Here is a 23,991-nt window from a genome sequence, read left to right as displayed (position 1 = left end):
CAGACTCACAGGACCTTTTCTCTGGGATTTTGTGCCTAGCATTTACTTACACCTGAAATAATTCAACAGTAATCTTTTCCCACTTTTTGTGGGAGAGAGATTTTTATGAGGAATATAGAGAATTCCACTGTCTATACAATTAGTGTAAGCTAAAAATCTCAGGAACAGATCTGTGTTCTAATGAAAATTAGTCCTAATATCAGTTTCACATGGTATTATCTGATAAACAGTTGGTCTTAAGATAACACAGTACATGAAGGAGCAAATTCATCTGAGTGCTGTTTTTATCCCTGCACTGCATTAACCCTGTGGAAGTGAGGGATCTAGCTGAAAGGAGGAATGGGGAAAGGCTGAACTTGACAAGATTTTTTTTTTTTTTTTTTATCTGCACAAAAGAAAAATTAACATTTAATGCAAATTGTCATCTATCCTTTGACATCAATAGAGCAATGAGAATTTTTATTGATACAGATCTGCCCTGAGGGTTAAGTTCCATCTAACAGCACATAAATATGAAGTGGGTGGGGACCTGTTTTATATCAAATGATGATTAGCTAACTGTGGAAATAATGATCCTGCAGATTGAATCTACAGTGATGCCATACCTCCAAGTTCTTTCTGAGTTCAGAGAAGGAGTGCGACAAATCGCCAGAGAGAAGAAAGGTGAGAGTTCACTTTTTCCTGCACTGTTGCACATAGGAACCAAACTGGGGGAGAGGATGGAGGTGTGGGTGGGAGGCAGCTGATAGTCTCTCCTTGCTTAGAGAATAAAAGTGAAGAATCTTTAAGTCAGAGCTGCTTTGAATTTTTGCATCCCTGCTGCCTGTCTCTTTAATTTAGGAATCTTTTTAGGCTGCTAAACTAATTTTCATTTCCTAAAGAATTTAAAAGTTCTTGAGATGAGGTGTAGCTGCTGTTTTTTGGGTTAGGGTGCTCCATGCTTTCTAGGTAAGAAACTACCTGTGTTCTCTTTCCCAGGGAGCTTGCATTTTCTTAAGAGTGTAGATTGCTACACAGTAATAGTGTCTGCATTTAAATCGCCCGAGATGTTCACTATTGTTTGTTAGCATAGTTGGGATTGTAGCTTCCCCGATGGTAATTAAGTGCTCTCTTTGGAGAATTCATCTGGGAGTTTGCTGGAAGTTTCAGGTGCCTTTTTTAATCTCTTTGAAAAGCTTTGATCATGCTGTGTGTGTTGGCAGCAGAACTATAAAGTGTTAAAAAGGTTGTTCCATTAAACTTTCTTTGATTTTACTGATAATTCCTAAGGGAGGAGCTCTTACTATTTTCTGCTGTTCCCTGTGGAATTTTGCATGTCTTCAACATCTATTTGGTTCTTGTTTTCTTAAAACTTGGACACTGAAATTTGTACTTAACATCGAAGCAGGGCATTTTTAATATATAAAACATACAAGTAACCCATATATTACACAGAAACATAAAATTACTTGAGGGTCTGGTAACCTTTTCAGCTGGAAAAGACTCTGGACTCTCATTCTGTTACTGTTTGGAGTCCTTCTAAAGCTGATAAATTTGCATTAAAAAGCACAAAACTGTACTTGCTAATGTGGTGACTAGTTTGATATTATTGTCAAACTCTGATGGGCCTAATTGATGCTGAGACATAGGCTTAGTAACAAGTTCCAATAGTTCCAATAGTAAATATTAATTCAAGAGGTTTGTGTGTATATCCTCAGCCAAAAATTGAACTTTAGTCTTTTGGTATTTAACATACTTGTTTATATGAAGCTTTTTTCCCCCCTTGCTTTATGGTGGTTGAGCTAAGTTGATTATTGCTTTTAGCAGTGGTAAGGTTTAAATATCACAGGGCTTCCTGTAGATCATTTTTAGAACACGCTTGGCTCTAGACTGCTTACTGGCACTTGCATTCCCTACTTGGAAGGCAGTGATTTTTTTTGCCTGAAATACACTGGACAGTGATAATCAAACTGGATCTAGTTCCTGCTTGGTTGGGGTAAGGAACACACTGCAATTTGACCAGGGAGGCACCTTTCTTTTAAACTATTTGAAATATGGAAGCTGAGTGGTGGTTGGCAGGACCTGCACTGACATACTACTGATTTCTTTCTCTTTACCCATTAAATTATTGCTTGCAGGAAGCATTAAGTTACTGTAAAAGTTTTGATTAGTGGCTGGGGATATTGCCTCTGCGTGGCTGTAGGCAAAGGGAGTTTCCCCATCATATAGCCTGTTGGTGGCAGAGTTGTGTTAAATGTTATTTAAAAATCTGTATTACTTTAAGTATTCTCAGATGTTAAATAGAAAGCATGTGGCTCTGTAAAACCTGCAGAGTATTACAAATGTCCCCATCCATACACATGCGCTTTGAAAATGTGTCTACAAAACATTTCACAGAATAGCCATTTTTAAAGCTATGGTTTTAGTAATAATCAAAATATATATACTCTGCAATAATGTTACCATAATCCAGAATGGGTAACATTGAAATGCAGACTTAATAATTCTCACAGTGCCCTCTGCACCTTCTGCCCTCTTCTGAATATGTCATGACTTGACCAGAACTGGGACAAACTCTCTCACTGTAGCGCTGACTGCTCCTGTCTTTTGCTGCCAGTCTTTACATCCAGCATTCTCCAGATGCTTTTCAAGCTCCTCTTTTTCCTTCCCATCACAGTGTTCTGATTCACAACACCTCAACATCTGTTTCACATCTGATACTCTTTGGCTTGAAATTCGCAGAAAAAGTGAATTTCGGTCACAGGCCTCTGACCGAAAAGTCACAGCCCCACGGAGTGTCTGTCTGCTGGGGTGTTGATGGGCACTGGTGATAAGGTGGTTTCCTGGGCACTGTCCTCAGTGAGAGTCTTGTTATGTCCTGAGGCAGCCCATAAACAGCCCCCTACCCTATCCTAAACATATTTGCTCTGGAGGTGCCACGTGCAAAGAACAGGCACATTTCAGCCTTAAGAAACGTGGTGCTGACTCCTCTGGATGACAGGATTGATCAGAGGATGTGTCCTCTCATAAATAATATGTTTCATTATACGTTTTTCCTTGATGGATTTCTTCTTCTCCAGCTTTCAATTATTCATTATTTTAGATAAGTAAACATCTCTAACTGTGCAAATGCTATTTTGGTGAATAAGCAGGAGGTGTTTCTGATACAGTCTTGATATGATATGTGTAATTCCTTTGCCTAGGTTAGAGCAGACACCTTTTAGTGTTAACAACCAGCAAGATAATCTTATCCCTCCCTGGTTTATCTTAATGGCCGATTTAGAGTTGCATCAAACATGACCGTGGTTCGCTGCTCTGGATCAGGAGAAACAATGACTCCATTCATGGCAGACACAAGAGGTTCTATACACTGCAGTGGTTTCCTGTGCAAAGGGAGAGCCACAGAACACGGCCATGTGCTGAAACAGGGCGTTCCTTTTTATGGTTTTAGGATAGTCAGTGCTGTTCACTTGCAGCTCTCTGAGACCTGTGGAAGAGATGAAGGCTCAGGGATGGTACTTGTATCTACCAGAATGTGCGGTGTTCAGGAAACTGCCTGGATGGAAGCTTCTGCTGCCTGAAGTAACAGCTTTGAGACCCTGAGTACTTCTTAGGTTTAACTGGCTGAGAACTGCTGAAAGGGAGAACACTTGTTACACTTGCTAAGTGTTCCTTCCAAATACCAGACTGCCTATAAAAAATGCCACTGAATTCACAACAGCAACATACTGGGTCTCTGATGCATTTACTCCCGCTTAACTGTTCTGTTGCTTCTCAGGTGATACAATTTCTGATCAAAAAAATTATCTTGTATGAAGATTTGTTTTCCCCTTAAAAGCTGATAGCATATATTTCAGCTAAATCTTAAGTTCTTAATTATTTGCTGTCATCAAAGGCTCTTTAATAAGTTTGCAAGGGAAAAAAAATACTAGCCATGATGTCCTGATTACCATGCAGAAACCCAACCCAAAATTCTCTGTTCTGCTTCAACTAGATTGCTTGAAATAAAGAGGATGTTTGGATTACAGTTTCTCTGACAAATGTATGTGTAGTTACCAAATCAACAAAATCATAGTCCTTCAAAGGGCACTGTTAGATTTAGCACAGGATATGTTAATTTGTGATTTTTCTAAAATTAGGTTTTTAATCTTTCTTATTGCACATCCTACAGTAACCATTAAGATTTTCCTGAGTCATATACCCTTCCATGATACCCTGGCAGATTTGTTGCATCATTTCTGAATTGCCTTGGATTTTATTTCTGTTCCCCTTCAGGAACAGTGAGGGTATCTTGGAAGAAATTTATGATTTTCAAATCCTTGCAAAGAAACATGCTGCTTCTCAGTATGGCTGAGATAAGGCAGGACTTACTTATCCCTTTAAAAGAAAAGACCTTTCTCTCTCTATGTGAGAGAGCAGCAATGTCTTAACTGCACTCAAGTAACTATGTAACTGGATAAAAAGTACACTTTGGCCAAATTTTACTTCACTAAAAGTATTTTTCATGCTCTGCAGTAACTGAAGTGCTGCAGTTGAGTGATGCTCTTCGGGATGACATCCTGCCTGAACTTGGGGTTCGATTTGAAGATCATGAAGGTACCTGGTTATCTCTTGAAACTTTGAATGAACTGTTTTTATAATCCTGCTGTTTTCCTAAGAAGTGGGAAAACAAACTGTCAAAACTAATTTGGAATAATTAGTAAACTCAAGTATTGCAGAACTGTAGTATATCATATGTGCACCATATATGTGTATTTTATATGTACTATACATAACAGCACATAATATGTATCATATATAATGGTGTGTGTATATATATGTATAAATATATATCTATAATAGAACTGTATATGGGAATACAAATACAGAATTAAAAAACCCACATTGCAATGTTTTTCACCTTTTTGTATAGGACCTAATTTCTTAGTCACTTTTGAGTAGCCACTGAATTTTATTTGCATTCAGCATGCAAAAAGAAAACAATTATCTCAGGGTGAATACATTTAGCTTTGAATACTCAAGAAATTAATCCATCTCTTTTTGCTTCTTTAGGACTTCCAACTGTGGTTAAATTGGTGGATAAGGACACATTATTGAAAGAAAGAGAAGAAAAGAAAAAGGTAATTATTTTAAGCATCCTATATTTTTAAAATTTAAAGTAATGTGTAAGCTATGGATATTTTTTATTTCTTTGAAAATTCATTTAAAAATCATAGTTGACTAGCAAACAAGGAAGATGACCTAAAATAATTGATACAAAAATGTAAGTGTCTTGGAAAAAAAGAATTTTTTGAAACAGCTTCTTGAATACTTTGTATGGGACCTAGTGAATACCGCCAAGATTTTTTATTTGTTGGCTTTTTAAGATCTTCATATAATTAAGGGATGTTCAGTATTGCGTCCCACCTCTCTTATCTCTGTGGAAGAACAATTCCAGTAAGAAGCTAATTCAGAGTTCTTTTGTTTGTACAAATGAAGTCAACATTTTCCATAGAACTAGTCTGTATTCATCTCATATGTGACGAAAAAATGTACTGGCTAAATCTTAATTAATATAGCATGGATTAGGGACATATTCAGGATGTGGGGGCAAGAATTCGTGTTACTCTACGAAGCTTGTGAATTTGAATTCACAAGCACAAGGTCTGTACAGAAACTCTGCTTTTGGCACTTCCTAGCTTTAATGTTTGACTCGGTAATATTTAAAAGTAGCACTTCATATGCCCGTCTTCAATTTTACCAAATAATAAAATTCTATCACAACTAGAAATATTTGAAGACTTTCCAACATTTGTTCTTCCATGTTGATGTTTTTTAGAAAAGGGAGAATTAAAAAGCCATTTTAGTCAATTCCAGATGTTTTCATCAGAGTGACATTTGAAGGCAGTTTGTTTATAGCTGCTGGGTAGGACCTGCAGCCAGAGTCCCTTTTCCCTGGAAACAGCATTATGTTCAGCATTGCAGAACCCTTGGAGAACTGACAGGTCTCTCCTGGGCAAGTGCAAGATGGGATTTTTAGCAAGCTGGCTAAATTTGGATAGTTGTTTCCCTAGGAACATCAAGTGATACAACTGCTGCTTGAGGAACTGTGATATCTTCACAGTTTGAGGCAAGAGCTTAAAATATCATTGAAATACAGTCCTCTTTAAAAGTCATTTGCAAAACATTTTCTACCTAAAATGATAAGTCAGTTTCTTATAGGTATTCTTTTATCTTCTTTGCATGCAAAATGCATGCAAAATGCATTCTGAACAGTTAAAACTGTGAATAAAAGCAAATGAAATCAAAGTCATACAGTGGGAAGTATTAGACAATCCTAATTATAAAGCATGGTGGGTTTGCTGCAGGTCATGCTGCCAGTTCTGTCTGTAATGAGATATCCAGGGGAGCTGGCTCAGGTTTGTGGAAAACAACCAAATGAAATAGTGCATTACCTTTTACTCACTAACACTGCCTCTCACAGATAGAAGAGGAGAAAAAAAGGAAGAAAGAAGAAGCAGCCAGGAAAAAACAACAGCAGGAAGTAAGTAACCTCATTTTGAAGGAAATTGTAGTCACATGCAGGAAAGAATATTAGAATATTAGAACACGGGCTCTCTTCCCAGCCTTAACCAGGTCTCCATTTCTTTTTTTGTGTACAATTTCCTGCTCAGAATGGCTTTGGCTTGCAGTTCCGGACTTTCAGTTCTTATAAAGAAGCCATTTTTTGAAAAGACAACTAAAGCCTGCAAAAACTTATTACAAAAGAACTTGTAGCACCTAATTTCAGTCCATAAACAATATTACTTCCTTTATTGACAAAGTAATATCTTACATGCTTGTTACTGTTAGAGAAGATTTTGCTTGTGTTATTTGTTATTTTATTCCCTTTCTAATATCATAGGTATAGTGAAAGGGTTTCTTTTTATCCTTTTGTTTTTTTCTTTTTCTCTGTAAGAAATCCTCTGTTCCTTATGATTGAGCAGGGAAATATTTTGTCTCTGTGACTGGAATTCAGATAGCTCAAAAGTTTTGGACTTTGGATGGGAATAGACAGAGGAGGTGAACTCAAAAGAGAAAATACTGTTTGCCATGCTGATGAATTTAACAGTACAGGAAATGCATTGCTGTGTTAAAAGAGGAAGAAAACTTCAGAGAGCACCACGTACAGAGATAAAACAAGATAAAGAGCATTTATCATCCACAAATTCCAAGTAACTTTTTTCATTTTTTCAAAAAGGTGATTCCTTTGCATTGGGCAAAAATTACATGGAAAAGATTCTGAGATGTATTTGTTTACAGATAAAGGAGAGTTCAGTTTGTTTCTAGTGCAATTACTGCATCTGATTCTTTTGTGACCTGCATAGAAACCTTTGCTTGTCAGCAGGAAACTTGATAGAGGTCGTTCCCTTTGCAGTGAGTTAATTGCTGAATATTCTTTATGATAGCAGCTATTCATTTTGGGTTGACTTAAAGGACCAAGTTAGTAAGAATCAGATGTAGTTTTTGGAGTATATAAGCAAAGTATTTTGGGTTTCTGCAATCTATCTGTTTTATAAAGTGGTTCTCTATAGGTTTAAAACAGTTTTTCCCCCAGATGAGCACAGCTAAGACCTACTGAGTTGTTCCTCAGTCCAAGGTTTTTTTCACATAATAAACAATTACCAATTTAATGCTCCTTGATTTTGAAATTATAGTCTACTTTTCCTTTTGCATACGTGATGGGTTGTCAATAATTAACTGTGATTTTAATGCATGTTTTATATTACAGGCAGCAAAACTGGAAAAAATGAAGATTCCACCACATGAAATGTTTAAATTGGAACTTGACAAATATTCCATGTTTGATGAAAATGTAAGAGACCTTTTTTCATGTAGGGAGTGGTTTTCCATCCCCAGTTGTACATACTTATTTGTATATGTTTATAGCAATCTTGTTCCAAGCCTCCAGGTCAGTGCTATTAAAGCAGCAAGAGAAGAGAAGGAGAGAAAGAAAAGGTGATACGTGAATTTTATTGTGCACTGGGGAGCAAGGCCTGTGTTATCCATAATTTCAAGGGTATTTTCCTTCTACGTTCCTTTGTACGTTCATTGTACGTTTCCTTTGGCTTCCCTTGTTGCAAAGCAAAATATATATTGTGGGTAGATATGTGTATGATGTTCATTCACAGATTTATTACTCTGGTGCAAGGCGGGGTGTTCATTTGCAAGTACAAACTCGCCAACTCTGACAGAACTGATGTTTTTTGGAGAGATCCTGTGTTTCCTGTTCCCTTCTGCCCACTGTTTTGCTCTCTCCTGGCAAAGGCTTTCTGGAGGGGCTGTATACCTAACTTTGCTCTTGATTGCTTCCCTTGGGGATAAAAGGTGTACTTGGAAAACATAAAGCACTGTTTCTTCACTTCTATTTGATTTCAGTCATTGATCCTGCTTCTGCCTCTCCCCTTTACCTACACAAATTCAAGCCCTGGGGACAAGTCAGAATGGAGAGGATAAATACTGGAAAATACCCCTGCAAGCCAAGGAGAATGTCCATAAAAATGCTGATCATACTTTCTCCATCAAGAATATAAATCCCTGCTTTTGCTTTAAGCCTTGAATTCAATCTGCTAGTATGATTAAAAGATTATTTTAACCATCTGTTCAGGAATTAGTCATTATTCTCTTAACTAAAACCATCTAGAAGTTAGTGGTCTAAGCTTCCCTTAATGTGGTTCAGGACAGAAGACAAATACACCCTTATGCCTCTTGTTTAGCTAGGAAGGGAACATTCAGAAATAGTCAAAGTTAGCATTCAAACTTCTAGGTGACTAAAATTAGCTGAGATACACTCCTTCCTGACAGCCTGTCATTATGACATTATCTCCCTATCTTATTAAAACACGATTGCTTAAAGAACAAAAGCAGTCCAAAAATTTATCTTAAATACTCTTTTTTAATATATATTTCAGGGATTTCCCACCCATGATACAGAAGGCAAAGAACTTAGCAAAGGACAAATTAAGAAGCTAAAGAAACTATACGAAACCCAAGAAAAGCTGCACAAGGAATATCTACAAATGGTTCAGAATGGAAGTGCAAATTGAAAACACCAGGACTTTTTATTTAGAAGGCGAGTGCTGGGTTCCCATTGAAGAAGTGAGCATATACTGATGCTCAAATTTCTGTTTACACTTTCTATTATGTGCAAAGTAAAATTCCTGTTTACGTGGGTTAATAATGTCATCTGGAAATGTAATAAAAATCTATAATTAAAAAAATGCCAACCTGTAAGAAGTTTCTTCTCAACAGTAGCAATGGTGGCTGCCAGTTCTGTTTGTGAAGGTGCTGCTCAGTCAGCAAATCCACATAAAGACTCTTGTTTATTCTAGCTGTCCAGGCTTTGGTTAATTTGTCCTGTGTACTGATCTCTGTCTAAGACCTAAAGTTACAGTCAAAAAAATATATTGCTAAATGGGAGCTGAGTAATTTGCCCCACAGTAAGAACAGTATTTTCCAGATTACTTTAGTATCTTTTCATAAGCAGGAAAAGTGGGTAGTTCCACTATGATACTTACTCTAGCTGCTGTTATTAAAAACTCTCATAAGTATACCCAGAACACTTTGCATAGTAGAAGTTAACAGTCCCTTTGTTGAAAAAGGGAACAGATCATCAACCTGCAGTTACAGTCAAGTGGGTAAGTACAAGGCAAATGCACCTGCATTGAGCAAACGGGGAGGAAATACACGAAGGGCAGAGGTGATGTGTTCTTGGAGCTATCCCTTCAAGGAAACAGAAGCCCTGCCAAAGTACCTGATTACCTAAAGTACTCAGTACCTTATTACCAGTTCAGAGCCATGGGGAATTAACAGAGGGTTCCTACTGATCTACAGTTTGCAGATTGGTTTGCAGTTAGGGAATACAGCTAGACATTGCCCTGTGTTCAAGACTGATGGTTTTAACATGACGATTTAACCCTGAGATAAAAAACCTTCTGATGTAGTATGGTCACATTACATCTGCAGGGAGAGTTCTTTGTTGCCTATCAATACATTTTACTGGCAGAAGCTAGTAAATGAACTAAAGTTCATGAACTCCTAAAAAATACCTCACCTACTCCGCAGGTGCACAGAACAGCCAAGTGTCTGTTTTGAAGAACTATATTCATTCTGTAGTCTCAAGGTGACTCAAGTCATACTGTGACACCTCTGTTTTCTCAACTCTTAGTGTCATGCTACAATCTGAGGCTATGTTCCTTTCCTTAATCAAAAGTTAAAATATCTTTACTTTTTCTTGATATTTTTATATTTGTATTCCTCCTTATGAGGAATGAGCACATTATTTGGAGTGTAACAGAAATGTCTAGTAGGATTTTTTTTTTTTCCTTATTTGTCTGTGTTTGCCTTTGAAAACATACATAATGTTAAGGTCGGTAAAGCAGATGCCTCCTGTGTACAGAAAATAAAATCTGTTGTGAAGTACTTGTATGAGAATATTGAGCTTATCTTTATTCCACAACCATCTTTGTGAAATGTGGTTTACAGAACTTTTCCTTCAGCTTGCTATTACTAATTTAATTAATTTTGCATTCAGTATTTTATTATTCTGGTAATTTCTAATCTATTTTATAAATGCCTGTTTAAACTGCACAGTGATACTTAAAGCAGCCAGCCATGGCCATCAGGGAAACTTCTCCATCCTTTGATACAGGAATAGAAAAGGCTCAATCACATTTTTTGCAGCATTTTATATCCTAACTCCCTTTGGCATTATCAGTTCATCATTTTCTTCCCAGCATGCTCCCTGGAGATGCATGTGTACTCAGGATGTTTTTGAAAGGATGGACATGCCTATGCTGCTTCTGAAGTTGCAACTTCATGTCAAGTAGTTCCAGGAATTTGAATACAGAAATTGGTTTTGGTGATCTGAGTTAGCAGTTACTTAAAGTGAATTAGTATTTAACTGTGGAGAAAATGCTGTTGATCCATGGCTGTCCTGGACTGTAGTTTATGACATCTACATGATAAAATCCTGGCTTTTGCCCCCCCCCCCCCCCTTTTTTTTTTTTTTTTCTGCTACGTTTTAGTAGAACCTAATCCAATTCCATTACTTACCTCTTACATCAATGTAAAAGAATGGGGGGGGGGGGTTTTGTTTGTTTTTAAATGCTCTTTTTCCTTCCTAAATGTTTAATTCTGTTTCTGGGACAACTCTTCTTGCAGGGATCTTAGGTGCATTTCAGACTCACATTTTCCAAAGGTTATTTACTGGTCTTTCGGTATACTTCCCACATACACACACTGTTCCCTCCCTCCCTCCCTTGGTATGTTTTTTTAAATTCAGTATGTGTAAAATCCTGGTGAAGGGAAACTTGGTAGCAAACAGAGAATGCTGCAGCCAGGCTTGGATGCACACTGCTTAAGATGGCTTTTGCAATGTGGGCATGCCAATTATCTGTGGGATTACTCAATTGCACAGACAATACCTGTTCTCTGGCAATCCCTCAAGGTGGCACTTAACTGAATTCCACTGCACTTTGTGAGAGAGACCTGGCAAGCAGGAGAAAGGAATGCAACAGCAATGGTCTGCAGTCATCTCTCTCAGCCAGAAAAAGGGAGAGGACAGAGTACACAGTATTTTAATTTTCTTTTTTAATTTTTTTGTGAGGTTTTTTAAGGTCATGTATGCATACAAACTCTCAGGGAAGCCAGTCTGGAATATGCTTCTCTAACCATTATGAAAATTATGAAAATCCTCATAGCAAAATCCTAGAATTTTAAAATATTTTAATTTTCTGGAACAGAGACCTCATCTTGCTCATACAACGTGGAGCTTTCAATTTCCCACCTTCAAAGAATTTATTCAAAGATGGCAAGGGAAGATATAAGAGTAGTGTTTCTGTTTTTAATTGTACCCTTGGCTAAAGAACAAACTTGGCAGCAGCAAATTTTGTTTGTCTCTTGCTCAGTGTGCCTTTCAGCCTTTCTGATGTGAATATTCCCATTAACATCAAACGTGAATACTGTTCCACTCAAGAGGACAAATTCCTCCCACCACTCAGTTTGCTCAGATACTGGTATAAAAATTGTGAATTGTTCAGTGTGAACTTGATGCTACCAGTATTTTCAAAGACTTCCAACTGATGAGTACTGATTACATTTATGATACTCTCTTTGACCTGTTTATACTAACATTTTTATTTACTGTCTCCTGTTGCACAAAGGCACTGGTACATTTTAAGTGTGCAAGTAAGCAATTCGCTGTCACATACAGTGCATAGCTTCAAATGTAGAAAAAGAAGTTGAAGGTAAGTTTAAGCAATCTCAGCTGGTGGTAGTTGTTGGACCAACTTTAGCTGCCTCTTTAATTACACAACTTCTCCCACACAAATATGGGAAGGAATTTTACTGCACTCTGTGATTTCACAAGGCAATTTCTCTATGTACCACATACATAGTACTTAACATGCCTTGAGACAGAACAGATTAATTAAGAAGCACATAAGCTATTTAGTGCCAAGACTCTGCTTAGCAATAATCTAACTTCTTCCTCCCCTGCAGGAAAAGTCATTGACAGATGAAGTCTTATATGTCAGATTAGGCTGTGAATGTCTAGCATCTCACCCAGTGAGGGCAGTTTCCATTAATACCCACCCAAGGGCAGAAGACACAGAGAGTTTTAATGCCAGTTACAGATCACAGCCTAAGCTTGCTCTCCGTTGTCAAGTGTGTCTGTTTGGCAGCTCTGGCACAAACCCTTCCCTCGGTTTTGGTTCTCCAAGCTCTTGTTTGTGAGGCTGGGTGCTTAAATCGAGCCAGGGTGATTCAGCAGATATCCACTTGCAGCTCTCTGCAGGGTAGAAGCCACTGACAGCAAGATGACTCCACAGATTGTGCTTTATCCACAGTCCTGCAGTCTAGCGCTGTGCTGTAAGAGGTTAGACAGCCGTCAGCAAAAATCCCTCATTGATCATGGGAGATTTAATGCCTTTGGAGACAGGCACTAAAAATCCAGAGTGTAAGGTAATTGAAATGTGTGTTTACTTTGACATACAGGTGTGTTGCCATATTATGTGAGCTTCTGTGAGATATTTACTGCTCTGACTGAATTTTTCCACAGCTTTCTGATGTAAACATCTTGTTTTCACATTCCTTTCTGATGATAGTCAACTGATGGACTTCTAGTCTGGCCAGTGGGATGGAGAGGTGGTAGCCTTGTCCTCCAATCCCTGGTCATTCTTCAAAACCTATAAAAGCAAGGTCTTTGTAAATAATAAAGTTTGTCTTCAGCCTTCATCTTGTGGAGTCAAATCTGTGAGTATTTACTACTGTCCACTAGCGACACAGGTGCAGAAAGGTATAGTTAGATTACAGTCAGATAAACCATTTTTTCAGAGTTCATCATGCTCTTCTTTGGAACACTGAGAATCAAGCATAGTCATTACCATGAATAAGGTTGTCCCAAAATTAAGGATTAATGGAAGTATGAGGAGGCTATTAACCTGCTGATGTTAGAAAAAGGACTGGTTTGGAGAAAGAGGGAAAGGGAGCTGGAAGCAAAGTAAAGAAGGGGAACCTTCCACTGAATGTGTTCTCTGCCCCACTAAATCTGCATGTTTGTGCAACTGGCTACAACATTCCTGCAGTTCTTTCAAAATTATCTCATTTTTAATTGCAGTACTGGCATCTAATTAAAGATTCCTTGGTTATACCTGTAATTTAAATTCCTACTGTAAATGATTTAATCCAACATTAACATATTGACTAGTTGTTAATTTATAAAATATTGGTCTCATTGCTTCCAAATACTAGTAGTTAGAGAAATCCAAGCTGCAGACCCGGAGAAAACTTTTTAGAACAAAGTTCTAAACAAAGTTTAGAACAAAGTTAGAGATAATTTTTCCAATTGAGTGAAAGATGACTAAAACTCTGGAAGTGGCTCCAGGTGCTGAAATTGCCTGTTTCTTCAGACTGCCATGCACACAGAATGTGGCTGATAGTGGCGTTTTCTTGGCTTGCTGTAACAGGGAATTGTGTCCGAGCAGAAGGTGGGCACTGCCACGTCCGCCTTTGCTTCAGAGGAGCAGTAAAGCAGCACCACATTCCTCAGGCCAGGCACGGTGCCTCAGAAACTGCACGGATCATCACCAAGCATGGATAATCTTAATGACAAATTGTAATTACTGAGGCATGGAGGGATCTCATGTAATTGCTGAGACACGGTGGGATAGCCCACACGACTGGAATGTTGTCACGGTTCGGCTGTGTGCTTTTGAGGGCAGGTCAGAGAAGCGAGGTGATGGAGCTGCTCTAATTCTACCCAGGGACAGACGAACAAGTTGAGAGCTTATGAGAATTAAGGGCTGATCCGGTGACACCGTTGTGGGTGTTTGGGACAGGCCCACGACCTCACGGTCACAGGCCCCGGTTCTCCTGCGTGGCTCCAAACACCCTGATATTTGCTAAAGAGACAGCACGGCCCGGCACACATAGTCCAGGGAAATTCTGCGGCCCACTGAAGAGAACTTTTTGCCGAGGAGGAAAGGGCTGTTGCTGTCCCTTTAAGGACGCGGATACGCACCGCCCCCCCGGCCCCGCCCCGCTCCGCATCACGCGCTCGCCCCGCGCGCGCCCGCGGCCCCGCGCGCCCCCCGCCCGCGCGCTCTGATTGGCCGAGCGCGGCACCGTCGGACAGTCAACATGGCCCGCGTGCGGCGTGGCGGCCGCGGCGCCGTCGGGGCCAATCGGCGACGCCCTTGCTGAGGGAGGGGCCCGCGCCGCGGCCAATGGGACGCGGCTTTGTTGGCGGCGGCACTGCCCGAGCGAGGAGGTTGCGAAGAGCCCGGCGGCGCTGCGGCCTCTGCGGCGTGAGGGGCGCGGGCAGGTGAGGGCGGGCGGCCATGGGCTCTGGGCCCTGCGCCACGAACACCCGGCGGAGACAGCGGACGGGCCGAACCGGGCGCCGCTGCCCCGGCGCGAGACTGGGGATTCTCTCTGGGGCCCGCTCAGGGGTGGAGCGCGGCGGCGGCCGCAGCCGCCCGGCGCGGAGCGCTTTGCGCTCGGCCTGCCGCGGTTCCATTTTAAGGCCGGTTCTAGAAGTTGGGGCCCGCGGAACGGGTCCTGGGTTCCTCCGTGCCTGGGGGCGGGGAACGTAGGGGTTCCGGCCGCACGTGTGGCCGCGCTGCCTGGCAGCACGCCCGCCCTGTCCCGCCCTCCTTGTGGAGCGGGGGAGGAGGAGGGCGGGAGGACTGGTTTTGGTGAACGCTGCCGCCGGCGCTCTCACACTGCCGTGCTCGGGTTGGCTCAAGGCCTTCGCTGCTTGGCTGGGGTGCGATGGTTTCGCCTGACCTCAGCCACGGTGTTGTGTTCCCTCAGCGCGGCGGGCGGTTTGGGGGGCTCGGTTTTGCATTTCGGGTTCCTTGTCTCCCAGTTGAGGGCCTGTTGGAAATTTTCTGTGCTGTTGCGGTTGTTTACTACACACAGTACGGGTGCCCGTAGGATTTGCCAGACTCCTTTCCTGTAATATCTGCTCATGAGACTTTAAAATATAAAGGTAGAGAAACGAGTGTGGGAATTACTGATGAAACCATAGTCACCAGGCAAATTTTTTACGAGGTTACCTCTAAGCAAAATAGTGTTTCTTTAAGAAAACTTCGGAGGCGAGCCTAAGTATTGCTTGTGTTGGGGGCTTGTGGAGCAGGTTAATGAGCTTCTTCCTCAAATAATTTTTCATGATCCCTTCTTATTGTCCTTATAGAAAGTATCGAGCTGTGTCGTTTGTGGCTTCCCACGGGGTTACGTCTCAGTGTCTCTGTAACGGAAGTTGTAACTTTCCCTTCTGATTTGTTGTAGTTACAAAAAGCATTTAACAACTGTGGGCAAGAGTCTTCCTGTGAGTTCAGGAGCCCTTCGGTTTCCTGTTTTGTGTTTCAGTTGTGTTTAGAAGGTTTGTGCAAGGCAGAGAAGATTTATTCTGTGTACACTTTTATTTATGAGTACATCTTGCCAGTGTATAGATTTCCCCCTTGAATTTGTGTCCTTCACGATATTGTCCTTGTAATGAACTTTTCCTATCCTGGTGTGCATCGAGTTTGCCGTTTCCTGCAGTTCTAAGTGATTGATAGTGTGTGACATTTGTGCCTGACAGGTTGCAGGAGTAGCCTGCCTTTTGGGACAGGGCCTTGATCTGATCTCTTCCTTCTCCAAAGCTTCATCTTCATGAGGCATTTGAAAACAGGGAACTGTCCAGAAGAAACGAGGTGCTAATTTGGCCTTTTGATTGTGGTGGCAGCAATAATAACAATGTTTTCTTGCTGTTATTTCCTTGGGTTCTGGTTGCTTTTCATGTCTGCATGGCCTGTAAAGTTGCTTGGAAAGTAGTGAAGACTATGGACGTAAAGGCTCGGTGCACTTAATCTCTAAAATTACCTTTCTCTTGCCTCCACTGCCTTCCCCACCTTCACCGGTTTGTCCTGAACAGTTTTGTTGGTGATTCTGTGGCAGCAGAGTCAGTGCAAGGCAGCTGGAATGAAACTGGGAATCACCATTTGTCTTCTAAGAAAGCTGCATCGAGTTAATTATTTATATACTGATTTTTACTTTCCCATTGCCAAAGGCACAACTCTAGGGAGTGAAACAAGACTCAAAAGTGTGCATTTGCACCAGGGAATGGTGTCTTCTTTTTTTCTTTTTTCGTTCTTGCTTGCTACTTGGTGAGTGGCTTTTGTCAGAACATGCCTAATTCATGTCTGTTCCAGTGGAGATGAATTTAGCTGCTATTAAAACATTATTCCATGTTTTCCAAACACACGTGAGGATCTTGTCTTCCTTCGGCAGGCTTGAGAAGTGTGTCCCTGCAGGAAATACAGCACAAACAGCTGAGCAGAAGAATTTTTATATGGAGTGGAGTCTGTTCCATTAGCTCGGTTGCTGGGCCTAGGTTGGAAGCCACAAGTCTTTGAGGGTCATTTTTAAGTAATGTGAGTCTGCATTTTTAGCTGCCTACTGTTGCCTCATCTAATAGTGGTTGGGATCATGTAACTTTTTGGCTGAACTCTGATATTTAGTCAATTTACTCTGTTTCACCTTTTTAATTGTATCTTTTTTTTCCCCTGCCTCCTGTTGCCATGAAAGGAAAGATTGATTTACGCTCCTTTATTTCTTCAGCTGTGAGACTGTAAAAATCAGTTTTGCTCTAGCAGGCATTTCCACTTTCTCTTGTTATGTTAAAGGCAAGAGGAACTGTTTGAAAGTAAATGTGCCTAAGCTGGTGGAACACCTATTCTGCCAGAAGCCCCTTTATTTTGGGATTAGCCTGTAGGGTGGGCTTCTAGGCTTATATGGAAGATGTAAACAACTTCCTGGGGAATGATCTGAAGTACACTATTAGTACTGTTGAAAACTAACACAGCTTTTCAGCTCTATTTGAAATGGTTGTGAAAGTGTTGCTTTTGCAGCTGAGAGCAGGATTCAGGATTTTCCAGATGGAAGAGTGCGTGTAATCTCTGGGCTGCTGCTCAAGTTGGTATTAGCACTTAGATTGTTCTTTGGTAGCCCTCTGATGGGCCTGACATCAGGCTCTGTTTGGCCTTCACAGAGTTGGATAAATCAGAGCTGTCAACTCTGGATGATTTGAGCTACTTTTTGTTCTGAATTTGACTCACAGACCAACCAACATCTGCTTTCGTGAAAGCTTGGTAGTGGAACATACCACCTGTGCTTCTCTATGGGAGGTAGTGATTACTGGAATTTGTTCAGCTTTTTAAAATGGGGGTAAAAAATCCCAGTCTCTGTTACTGAAATACGTGTACTGATGCTTTGGGAAAGCTGACCTGAAACGGACTGGACAGAGCTAGAGAATAAAGCAGATATTTACTCAAAGGCCTGTAGGATACACCTTGGGCAGGACAAGAGCCCAACCAAGGCTACACCCAAGGTGGACCCGAAATAGTCACAAAATGGGCCACCAGCCACAAGGTCTTACACTTTTATAAGTTTTGGTCCGTTTGCATATTGGGGTTTAATTGTCCAATTACAGCTTCAGGTTGTGAGGTCTCATCCTTCTTGTTTCTCTCTTCAGTCCACTGTTGTTTGTTCTTTTGGGCCTGAAAGTTATCCTTGGTCTTCAGCAGGAAAAGGATTTGCTTTGTTTACCTACTCTGTGAAGAGAGCTTACTGGCACCTAATATGAGGCTCCGAAGTACACCTCAGCAGCACAGAATCTGAAAAACATGAAAGCTAAAAGTTGAAGGCATCATTTAGGCTTAGCTATTTCATTCCAGAAAAGAAAGAACAGCAGAGTAAGTTAGACAGTCTGGCTCCTTCTTGTTTCTCAGGAGAGCTAATCTGGATATTGGGGGCTGGGGTAGCTGTGCTAAACCTGGTTCCAGTCACTGCTGATAATGAGATTTTAACTTCTTTCTTTCCTCTTCATTTTCTGACTCCTGATAAGTAAGGAGCAAATCTCTATACAGGGGTTTCTGCCTTCCTAGCTACTGTCAAAACCCCCTTCTCTTGGTAAATAATTTTCTTCTCTTCAGTGTTCTTTTTATCTAGCAAAAGTTTTAGGCACATTGTAGAGCAGCAGAAGCAGCTGCTCACAAAAACAATCCTGATTAGACAGACAAGTGAAACGTATTTTTCTGCTTGGGTGGTAACTGCCAAATGACATTTTTCTTTTATTGTAATTAATTTGTTCGAACTTTTGTTGGTTTTTTGCTCAAGTAAGCTATATAGGCAGAGATTAAAAATTCATTATTTATTATTATGCTGTCAAGGAATTAGAAAATAATACATCTATGTCCTTTTTGGCTCATTATTTTTTGATAGAATGCTGAGCTAATCTAGGAAAACTGTGGCACTTAACTTCAGACTGAAGACCTATGATTGGGTAGAAATGCATTGGTATCTGGAGTATTTAACAGAAAAACTAAGTTCTAGGAGGATTAAACCCCCTGACAGACTTCAAAAACTGAGCAAGTTTCAGTTTGAGTTAGGTATTGTGGTAGCTATTTAGTTTACTGTGAGGGATTATGCATGATGAATTCCTTAGAAAAAACAGCAGCTGTTAATTTTGTACTGATGTTTTAAACAATGACCTGTTCTGTTTTCATCCTCTTTTGAGGTAAACAAATTACTGTTCAAGTATTTTTAAACACTACTTTTCGACTTGCAGGTGGATACAGGCACACAGATGGCAGATAACAGGTATGTTGGGCTGTTTTCCTGAAATTAAATCATGGTAGTTAGAGCCAGCTGTATATCTGGTGTTCTGCAGGAGTGGTTTTTGTTTGTTTTTTTATTTAACCTGTGAAGAGGGGATTACCAGACTTGGATAAGAATAAAATGGTAATATTTTTCTAAATGCTTGAAAAAACTGAAGAGACTTAGCGTTTCTCTAATCTGTAATTTAGGCATGCAAAAGGTACCTTTTTTTCCCTAGTTTATGTAGTATTTTTTGAACAATGTTTCTATGGAACTGCTGCAAATCCATATCTACTGCTGCTCTTTGGGGCTTGCAGTGCCGGATAAGCTGGTCTGCCCAGTAGCTGATAATACCCATTTGCATATGTGGTATCTCTTTTGGGTTTGTGTGTGAGTTAGGGTTAATTTCAGCAATATCCAGTGTGCATTTTGTGACCTCTGAACTGACAGGGAGCATGGGGAATTCTGTCTGGCTGTTGACTCATGCTGGGTCCTCTCCTTCTCCAGCACAGGAAGTGAGATGGAAGGCATTGCTGCAGGGAGATGGGGAGGCCAGGGACATCTCTTCTAGAATAGGAGTGAATGTTTTTGTCAAAACAACTTGTTAGAGAAATTGGAAACAGAGCTTTTATCTCTTGTTCATCTTCCTTTTGTAACTGCATCCCTTCTCATGTTTTTCTTCATCACTAACGCTAAAAGTATCTCATATTTTCATTTGTAATAGCATTTTCATGTGCAGAGTGAACAGCCATGTGATTCACAGACTGAATCATGCACATGAATGGCCTGCCATTCACTTAATGAGATGAATTTATCTGTCAAAGGTTTTTGTTTTGGGTTTGTTATGTTTTATTTCAGGGTTGGTGTGGTTGGTTGTGGGTTGTTTTTTTTTTCCTTACCTTGCTTCTTGCTTCCTTTTCAGCTTAGATCTTGTTTCATATCTAAGCTTCGGAGTTTTCACAAGCTTGAAGACATAAATATGTCTTTTATTGGCATATTTGTCAATAAACCATGGCTGTAGTACACCAAAAACTCAGAATAACTTGTTCTTAAATGCTGACATTGGTGGAATGTGATGCTATTTTAATATGTTGCCCTTTGAATTCTTTTAGTAAAACAGAAGATACTGCTTCAGATTCTCTGGAGGCTGCGAAAAATGCAACCAACAAAAAAGGTAAGAAATACATAGTAGTAGGTGACATTGCAGAAGTGGAATAAGCCTTTACAGTCAAAACTGAAGATGTTTGCAGGTGAAAGCAAAACAATGGTTTCTAGGCCACCTGTTCGCTTTCCGATGCTTCCCATGTTTATTGCAGCCAAAACCAGAGCGAAGGCTGTATTTTTGTGTGTGTTGTGCCTGTGATGCTTTACCATTGCCTGAAGTGACCCACTAGACCCTTGCAATAAGGCCTGCAAAAACTGGCTTGTAACAACGTATAGTCTTTGCCAGCATGGTTATCAAAATGAGCTGTTCTGTTTGTATGTTAGTTCTTTACTGTCTTGTTTCTCAGAAAGTGCATCTTCAGAATGCACTTGGAAGTTTTTATTCTCCATTAGCAAGGTTTACAGATAACTGCTGAGTAGTGTTTTTCAAATTAATACCTCTGTGTGCAGAAAAGCTACAGTTCCATTATTTCTCCCAATACTCAAATTTTTAAGTTGGAGTGAAATTTGTTTCATATATGCGGTCACTTGATGTTCTTTGGGTCTCCCTCATTACCTATTTTTTTTTTTTTTTAGAAATCCTTTGTGACTGGCATTTGGAAATCACATGAGAACTGGTAGACACCATTGAATAATTTTTAAAGTCAGGTTGGATTGAGGAAAAACAGCAACAGAATTCCAAATAAATAAGAAAAACAAAGCAACACACAAACACAAGCATATGAAAGCTTCACTGTGTTAGTGTGTGCTGTGCAATTTATTGTTTGGTTTTTAAAGTATGGGGAGAAGAGCACTGAGAATGGAAAGATGTGAAAAGTAAAAATATTCACACCATGACACCATGCTCTGTTATTAGTAAGGCATTTTAACACCTAAGCAGAAGCATTTTAGATCTGACCTGCTGTAAGAGTGGTCTTCTGGGAAGTGTTGTGATGGTTGAAGAATCTTACAGATTGTAAAGTCATCTTGAGGTAAAAAATTAGTAGTTGTCAAGGTCACAGAGCTATGCTGTTTATTGTACAGTATACAAAGTTGGAAGGGTTCTGTCAGGAGTCACACTAGCTGGAGAAGAGATGTCTTGGAAGTGTTATTCAGTGGTTCTCCTCCTGCAAATTTATATGCGGCTTTTAAGGTACAGCTAATACAGAAGGAGGATAGAGAAACTTACCTAAAGGGAAAACAGGAAATTTGCCTATATTGTTGATGTACTATTTGCTTGTAAAAGCAACTGGTAGATTTGCAAAGAGAAAAGTGCTTTTTTCCATCATTATCCAACTTTATATTCCTGAAAGCTGGTCCTGAAGTAATAATTTGTGTTAGTAGTAAAATACTGTTTTCACACCTCAGATAACACCAGTGTTATTTAAGGTATGAAAATAGTGAGTATTTTTACTGTGATTACTGGAGGACACAGAATGACTAAAGCACTATAAATCTATGCACATTTGTTTAAAAGGGGTTTTCTATCTTCATAGAAAAGCTGGCAGACCAAGTGATGCAAAATCCACAAGTCCTGGCATCTCTTCAGGAACGTCTTGACAACACATCACTTACTCCTTCAAGTTACATTGAAACGTAAGTACTGGGCATGATAAAATTCTTGAAAGACTGAAAGCATAATAGAACATTATTACTGTGTAATTAGGGTAGGAAATCAGAATAAATGAATCCCTAAGAAAAATGGTTTACTTAACCTGTGATTCATAGTGTCTGACTTCGGGAAAGAAGAGTGAAGTTTTACCTTATGCAAACTTGCAAACAAGATTTTGTCCCATTTACTATTTACCGTGGCCATTTATTGTTTTGGACAGAAATAACTCCCCTCTCCTCCTTTGTTCCCTTCTGTGACCCTTCTTCAGGCAGGGCATGTGCTACATTGACTGATGATTTCTATTAGATTACTCTCCTGGATATAATGGAAAGTTCAGGACCTGTATATCCCTAGTTTGAAGCTTGGTTTTATATTGACTGTCAAGTAGATTTAAATACTGCCTTTAGTAAATACTTGTGCTTTTATTTCTTGACTGAGAATGGCTGGTTGCAGACCTCTTTTTAGAAAAACATAAGTTCTATAAAGAGATCTTTTTACATGACTGTATCTAAATGTTTAATAATTTAAAGTGCGGATGGGCAATGTGTGCTTTATGAGGATGACCCTTGAATCAGAGCTTTCTCCTGTAGAAAGCACATTTCTTATTTTTCATAGATGGATCAACACAAATCTAGTCTCGAAGCTTAGGTGTAAACAAAGGTGTTAATTTCAGATCTCTGAACTACACGGGGAGGGTAGTGGCCCCAGGGAATGGAACAGAAGATAACACCTTTGAGAACAACTTGGGTAGGAGAGGATTCTTTCAACTTTTTGAAATAGGTTTTGGAGAAACATATATGTTTGACATAAGCCTTTTATTTAAAAATTGCACGTAGTTATAAGCAACGTATTTCTCAGTAATACATGAAATAATGCTGAGGCAACTAACTTTTAACCTTAAATAATTTTGATTTTTAGTTTTCCAAAAGCAGTGATAAGAAGGATTGATGCTTTGAAAAAGCTGCAGGTGAAATGTGCCCATATAGAAGCTAAATTCTATGAAGAAGTACATGACTTAGAGAGAAAATATGCAGCACTCTATCAGCCTCTTTTTGATAAGGTGGGGAAATTATGTATATAATTTTTATTTCTTTGTTCCTGTCAGTTCTGGTTGCATATATATAATTTTACGTATTCAATTACATTTTTGGTTTTTTTTTAACACAGAGAAGAGAGTTTATTAATGGGGAAGCTGAACCCACAGATGCAGAGTCAGAATGGCACAGTGAAAATGAGGATGAAGAAAAACTGGCTGTGAGTATAAGATGGTCATCTACTATGGCTATATTGGATAGTCAGAGTTAAATTCTTGTTCTTGTCATTGAAAGAACTTCTGTGCCAGTGATGTGTTATTGTGATGACTACACTTTTATGTCTAGTGAAAGCTCCTACACCATTAGTTTAGCCTTTTTACAAATTTGTGGCTTGAGGGAATTGAGGAGTTCCCTTGCCTGGCACTGTTCGTAACCTGTTAACAGAACCTTCCTGTTAATGGGTTCCATTCCGGTGCTACATGAAACCCTAAGATAAAAAAAGACTGGTTGGTTCTCTGCCTGTCCATGTTATTTTGGGGGACATCATTAGCTTTCATTTTCATAAATACAGGTGAGGCACTTGTCATACAGTCATAAAGCAGAATTGAGCTAATAAAATGTCTGCTTGGCTGGTGGATTCCTACTTGTCTGTTGAGCAGGAGCTGTTTAGATTTAGGAGGCATAAAATAGTCTGTGGGCTGCCTGCTACTTTCCCAGCATCATTTCTGGAGATGTGTGCTCAGACTTTGTCTCAGAAAAGCAACCTACTAAGAAAACTGTTTGCCATTCTGTCAGGTTTTCTTTGCATTTTTTCCTTAGCCTGATTTTTTTTCTAGGTTTTTTTGGATGCTGTTCTGTATTCAAAGTGAATTGTTCTTTTGGTTTTTACTGATCTCCTGAGATTTAGCGTGACACAGTACTCCATGTGCATGAGCAAAAAATGTTCCTTAGGCTCTGTGTAAATACAGCATTGACAGGCCATATTCCGCACAATAACATCAGAAACTTGTCTAGGTGAGAAATAAACTGCAGCTTCATATTCTTGGCTCGTCATAATCCCAG

At 39.8% G+C, this 23,991-nt stretch overlaps 2 protein-coding genes and 1 non-coding gene across 7 annotated transcripts in view; all 3 read left to right on the top strand.

The window, feature by feature from the left end:
- Window positions 1–10,416, top strand: part of CARS1 (cysteinyl-tRNA synthetase 1) — a 33,763-nt gene extending 23,347 nt beyond the window's left edge. For both annotated transcript variants that reach the window (XM_040067380.1, XM_040067379.2), the window contains 6 exons: window positions 582–663; window positions 4,495–4,575; window positions 5,032–5,099; window positions 6,443–6,502; window positions 7,730–7,813; window positions 8,910–10,416. In XM_040067380.1, coding sequence (XP_039923314.1) covers window positions 582–663; window positions 4,495–4,575; window positions 5,032–5,099; window positions 6,443–6,502; window positions 7,730–7,813; window positions 8,910–9,044 — 510 coding nt within the window. In that variant the 3' untranslated portion in view covers window positions 9,045–10,416. The remainder of the gene's footprint in view (window positions 1–581; window positions 664–4,494; window positions 4,576–5,031; window positions 5,100–6,442; window positions 6,503–7,729; window positions 7,814–8,909) is intronic.
- Window positions 10,417–14,687: 4,271 nt separating this feature from the next.
- NAP1L4 (nucleosome assembly protein 1 like 4) overlaps window positions 14,688–23,991 on the top strand; it is a 28,476-nt gene continuing 19,172 nt past the window's right edge. For 2 of the 4 annotated variants that reach the window (XR_009208018.1, XM_058421237.1), the window contains exons 1-6: window positions 14,688–14,821; window positions 19,112–19,143; window positions 20,253–20,313; window positions 21,778–21,879; window positions 22,814–22,955; window positions 23,063–23,149. Coding sequence is in view for 3 of the 4 variants with exons in the window: in XM_058421237.1 (XP_058277220.1) it covers window positions 14,724–14,821; window positions 19,112–19,143; window positions 20,253–20,313; window positions 21,778–21,879; window positions 22,814–22,955; window positions 23,063–23,149 (522 nt within the window). In the remaining variant the exon portion in view is untranslated. Of the gene's footprint in view, window positions 14,822–16,793; window positions 16,917–19,111; window positions 19,144–20,252; window positions 20,315–21,777; window positions 21,880–22,813; window positions 22,956–23,062; window positions 23,150–23,991 lie in introns of those variants that run through there. The other 2 variants (XM_040068803.2, XM_058421239.1) reach the window with 2 other exon arrangements.
- On the top strand, window positions 23,348–23,475 carry LOC120754820 (small nucleolar RNA SNORA54). The gene has a single exon (XR_005701583.1). It is a non-coding gene; the product is annotated as a small nucleolar RNA SNORA54 (small nucleolar RNA).

The sequence above is a fragment of the Hirundo rustica genome, chromosome 6 (genome assembly GCF_015227805.2).
Source record: "Hirundo rustica isolate bHirRus1 chromosome 6, bHirRus1.pri.v3, whole genome shotgun sequence".
Classification (NCBI taxonomy): domain Eukaryota; kingdom Metazoa; phylum Chordata; class Aves; order Passeriformes; family Hirundinidae; genus Hirundo; species Hirundo rustica.
Note: the sequence above shows the minus strand (reverse complement) of the source record. Positions and strands in the feature narration are given on the sequence as shown.